Source organism: Apteryx mantelli, chromosome 18 (genome assembly GCF_036417845.1).
Source record: "Apteryx mantelli isolate bAptMan1 chromosome 18, bAptMan1.hap1, whole genome shotgun sequence".
NCBI lineage: Eukaryota > Metazoa > Chordata > Aves > Apterygiformes > Apterygidae > Apteryx > Apteryx mantelli.
The window spans coordinates 17,812,050-17,817,362 of NC_089995.1; the positions used below are offsets into that span (position 1 = coordinate 17,812,050).

The 5,313-nt window shown below is 60.5% G+C and overlaps 1 protein-coding gene across 1 annotated transcript; it reads left to right on the top strand.

The window, feature by feature from the left end:
• The first annotated feature begins 622 nt into the window (after positions 1-622).
• On the top strand, positions 623-4,845 carry SOX18 (SRY-box transcription factor 18). Its single transcript, XM_067307547.1, has 2 exons — positions 623-1,378; positions 3,071-4,845. The coding sequence occupies exons 1-2, from the start codon at positions 964-966 to the stop codon at positions 3,919-3,921; spliced, it is 1,266 nt and encodes a 421-aa protein (XP_067163648.1). The 5' UTR covers positions 623-963; the 3' UTR covers positions 3,922-4,845.
• The last annotated feature ends 468 nt before the right edge of the window (positions 4,846-5,313 follow it).

Below are 5,313 nucleotides of genomic sequence, written 5' to 3' on the forward strand. Positions count from 1 at the left end.
GCCGCGCCAGCCCCAGGCGTCGCCGCGCTGAAGGCAGGTTCGAGCTGCTCACCCCGCATGGCTGCAATCATCCCGCCGGTGACCCCACGGTTCCTGAAAAGTCCCTAGGCTGAAAGGCTGGCGATGCCTTTCTTTTTCATGGGAACGGCACTTAAGGAAAGGAGCAGCTTCTCCCCCTGCACACAAACTCCCACCAGAAAATTGCTGGGGGAAGAGGGCTCGCCTCTGCCTTCACCCCAGGGCTGCTTCCGACCCCAGACGGGGAAGGCTGGCCAAGACACACACACAAAACAAGTCATAAGAAAAATAAACGCAAACCCCCAAGCATCCCTGTGCCGCTGCAAACACGCAGCCTGGCAGGCGAATCTAAACACTTCCCTGCCTCGGCTCTGCGGGGCTGCGGGAGACATTGGCAGATTTCAAGTAGCCAGAAAGGGGCTTGCAAAAAAAAATGAAAAGAAAGAAAGAAAGAAAAAGGAGGGAGAGGAAAAATTAAAAGCCCTCCTCCTTGGAAGGAAGGGACCTGGGCAGCAGCGTCCACACCGGTCCCAGCACGGCCCTCCGCAGCCTGCTTTTCCTGCTGGTGCCTGGGGACGCCCCCCTTCCTCCTCCTCCTCCCCCTTTCCTCCTCCTCCTCCTCCTCCTTCTCCTCCTCTGCCTCTCCTCCTTCTCCTCCTCCTCCTCCTCCCCTCCGCACCGCTGATTGGTCCAGCCCGGCTATATTTTGCCCCTTCCAGCTCAGCATCATCCCAAAAGTTTTTTTGGGGGGGAAAGGGAAAAAAACAAAAAACAAAAAAACCCCAAACAAAACAAGCCGACCCCAAATCGCCCCGAAGGCGCCCCAGCGCAGGCGAGGGAGGCGAGCGGCGGTGCTCCCTGCTCGGCGGCTGCTCGGACCCGGTGGACGCGGCGGGACCCGGTTCTCACCCGGTCGAGTCGGACACAAAGCGCTGTCCAGCTGGAATGAATATATCTGAGTCAAACTACTGCCGAGAGGAGATACCGCAACCCCGGGGCGACTGTTCATGGGTCACCGCCGCCGTGCCGGCCGCTGAGCCCGCGCTCGCCTTCCCGCGCCCCCCGGGAGCCGCCTCCCCCGCCAGCCGCACGCCCAGCCCCGAGCCCGGCTTCGCCTTCGGCCCCGGCGCCGGCGGCGCGGTGCCCGGCGCGGCGCCCGGCGCGGCCGCCAGCCGCACGCCCAGCCCCGAGCCGGGCTATGGATACAGCCCCCCGGCGGGCCGCGCCGAGGGCAAGGCCGGCGAGGACTCCCGCATCCGGCGGCCCATGAACGCCTTCATGGTCTGGGCGAAGGACGAGCGCAAGCGGCTGGCGCAGCAGAACCCCGACCTGCACAACGCCGTGCTCAGCAAGATGCTGGGTGAGCGGGGCCGCGCCGCCGGTGCGGGGCTGCGGGCGCCGCGAGGGCACGGTGCGGGGCTGCGGGAGCCGGGAGGCGAGGACACGGGGCTGCGGGAGTCGGGACGCAAGGGTGCGGGGCTGCAAGGAGCTGGGATGCAAAGACACGGGGCTGCGGGAGCCGGGAGGCAAGAACACGGGGCTGCGGGAGCTGAGATGCAAGGACACGGGGCTGCGGGAGCCGGGAGGCGAGGATACGGGGCTGCGGGAGCCGGGAGGTAAGGATTCGGGGCTGCAGGAGCCGGGAGGCAAGGATACGGAGCTGCGGGAGCCGGGAGGCGAGGACACAGGGCTGCGGGAGCTGGAATGCAAGGGAACAGAGCTGCGGCAGTCGGGACACAAGGACACAGGGCTGCGGGAGCTGGGGTGGAAGGATACGGGGCTGCGGGAGCCGGGACCAAGGGTACAGGGCTGCAGGAGCCGGGACGCAAGGATACAGGGCTGCGGGAGCCGGGATGCAAGGTTACAGGGCTGCGGGATGCAGGCTGCCAGGGTAGAGAGGGCTGTGGGATGCGGGCTGCGAGGATGCAGAGCTGTGGGACGCAGGGCTGCAAAGGCACGGGGCTGCGGGATGCAGGCTGCGAGCTGCAAGGATACGGCGCTGCAGAAGTGAGGACGCAGGGATGCAGGCTGCAGGCAGCCGGGATACGGGGCTGGGGGGTGCAAGGCTGCAGGGCTGCAGGATGTGGGCTGCAAGGATTTGGGGCTGCGGGATGTGGGCGACAAGGACGCAAGGCTGCGAGCGCTCTGCCAGGCTGTAGCCTGCAGGGATACAGGGCGGTGGGATGTGGGCTGCAAGGATGCAAGGCTGTGGGATGCAGGGCTGCAGCCTGCAAGGACGTGGGACTGCAGGATGCAACACTGCGGGGTGCAGGCTGCAAGGACACAGGGCTGCGGGATGAGGGAATATAGGTTTGTGGGATGCAGGGATATGGGGTGTGGGGACCTGGGGCTGTGGGACGCAGAGATACAGGGCAGTGGGATGTGGGGTTCAGGGCTGTGGGGATACAGGGCTGCAGGGGTGCGGGATACAGGGATACGAGGCTGCAAAATGTGGGATACAGGGCTGCAGGACACAGGACACGGGGGATACAGGGCTGTAGGATGCAGGATGTGGGAATACGGGAAGCGGGATATGGGTAGACAGGGCTGCAGGATGCGGGAACATGGGAAGCAGGATATGGGCTGCAGGATGGGGGATGCAGGGAGGGACACAGCTGCCGGGTGCAGAGATAAGGGATTCAGGATATGGGGCTGCAGGATGAGGCATTTGGGGATAGGGGATTGAGGATGCAGGCTGCGGGATGCAGGGAAGCCAGAGCCCGCTGCCCAGCCCGGGCAGCTGCCCGGGACCTGCCCTCGCGGAGGGGGTCCGTCCTTCACCTCCCTGGAGTTTTGCATCGCCCTTTCTCCCTGCTCCGCTCCAAAACGCTGGGCACAACCCGCTGTCTGCTGCCGGGGGGCAGCGCCGGAGCCCTGCTCAGGGGATCGCTCCCGTTTCCCAGCCCTCCCTCGTGCAAGCGCTGGGACCCAGGTTAAGCACTGAGATGGCCCCGGGAGCCCTCCCTGCACCCAAAGCGTCCCATCCTCGGGTGTCCCGCGCCCTGGCCGGGAAGCCGAGCCGGTTTCACAGAGCCTCGCTTTCCCCTTGCAGGCCAGTCGTGGAAAGCGCTGAGCGCCAGCGACAAGCGTCCCTTCGTGGAAGAGGCCGAGAGGCTGCGAATCCAGCATCTACAGGATCACCCCAACTACAAGTACCGCCCAAGGAGAAAGAAGCAAGCCAAGAAAATCAAGAGGATGGAACCCAATATCCTCCTCCATAACCTTTCCCAGCCTTGCAGTGACAACTTCAGCATGAGTCACCATGGCGGCAGCCAGCCGGGCCACCCCCAGCCTCCCCCACTTAACCACTTCAGAGAACTCCACTCCATGGGGTCGGATATTGAAAACTATGGCTTGCCAACTCCTGAGATGTCTCCCTTGGATGTCTTGGAACAGACCGAGCCAGCGTTTTTCCCTCCGCACATGCAGGATGACTGCAACATGATGCCCTTTCGCGGCTACCACCACCATCACCAGATGGAGTTTGCCCAGGAGAAGTGCATCGGGCGGGACGTGGCGGTGCCCTACGCGCAGACCCCCTCGCACTTGGCCGATGCTATGAGGACTCCCCACCCGTCCGGCATATACTACAACCAGATGTGCTCGGGAACTCAGAACGGGCTTTCGGCCCACCTGGGCCAGCTCTCGCCCCCTCCCGAAGCCCACCACATGGAGAGCGTGGATCACTTGAACCAAACCGAGCTCTGGACAGACGTCGACCGCAATGAGTTCGACCAGTATTTGAACATGAGCAGGACTCGTCCTGAAACCTCAGGACTCCCTTACCATGTGTCCCTGTCCAAAGTGACTCCTAGAAGCATCTCCTGCGAGGAGAGCAGCTTGATATCCGCCCTGTCTGATGCCAGCAGCGCTGTCTACTATAGCCCGTGCATCACCGGTTAGGTCTGCCCCACCGTCCGGCGCGCTCGCCGGGAGAGCCCCAGAGCCCGCGGCGCCGGCTCTCCCCGGAAAACCAAAAGCCGTCTTCCTTTAACCACGAGCTCCGTAATATTTAGAGTATCTCATTAAATGCATCGCTTTCGTTATTTCTTTTCTTTTCTTTTTTTTTTTTTTAAAAAAAAAAACCACGCTGAAGTCACTGATATACCGTATACCTATATAACACACATAGATGCCTTTCCCAAGCCGAGGTTAACACGCGCGCTAGCCTGCCGCCCGCCCGCCCCGCGCCGGCCCCGCACGCCCGGCCGAGCCCCTCGCCGGCGGCTCGCCGCAGGGCTGAGCTCGAGCGCCCAGGTGAGGGAGTTCGACCAGCTCGGGGGGATTTTTTTAGGCGAACTACAGCGAATCCTGCCTGAAAAGCAGCGACGAGCAGGACGAGCCGAAGCCGCCTGCCCCGCGCGCGCTTGACCTTGCGGGGGGGGGAAGCTTTAGGAGTGCTTTGCAGGGACGGTTAAAGACGCGGTGCCTATTAGTGGGGGTCTTTAGGACAGTTTTTACTGTATTATCAGCAATATATTTTAATTGGGCAACAAAACTATATTTTTACTAAGCATTTTTTATATATAAAATGATATTTAATGTCTTTGGGGTTTTTTTTTTAGTAGACTTTTTTAAAATGAATCAAGGGATATCCATGAGATCTAAAGCATTTATGTAGCAAAGCTGGATTTCAAATCAAAAACAAAAAAAGAAAAAAGGAGATATTTTGTGAAAAGGGAATTGCAATGTAAATATTGTGGAACAATTGACTGGAATTTTGTACAAAAGAAAAATACGACTGCAAACACTTTTATTGTCTAGAACTGTATGGAGAGCAAACTGTTTTATACCGGTTAATTATTAAAACATCTTCATATAATTGTTCCCATCTTGTGTGCTTGTTGTGTGAACACATATTTTCCGCAAATACATGTTGTCCCAACCATTTCCAGATTGCTGTATCCGTTGATTAATGTTTTGACAATCTGGCAAATGTATTAATTTGGAGGGCGCGCGCAGCCCTCCGCTCGCGGCGCCGTGGCCGGCGGCTCCGGCAGCACCGTGCCCGGCCGGCGCCGCCGAAAACCCCTGTAATAAACCATGCGATATCCTCCGCTCCAAACGCCTCTGTGGTTTTTATGGGGCAGCGCACCGCTGCGCGGGGTTGGGGGGGGGGGTGCGTTCCCGCGAGCCCCCCGTTTTCCCGCGAAACCCCCCAGAAATGGGCTCCCAGGTGGGACAGACTCGCCCCCGGGCGCGGGGATCCTGCCGGCGCTCGCGGCGCTTCCTGCCGAACGCCGGCTTTGCAAACCGGCAGAGGCAGAAATGACAGTATCTGTTGCATAAAGCCCC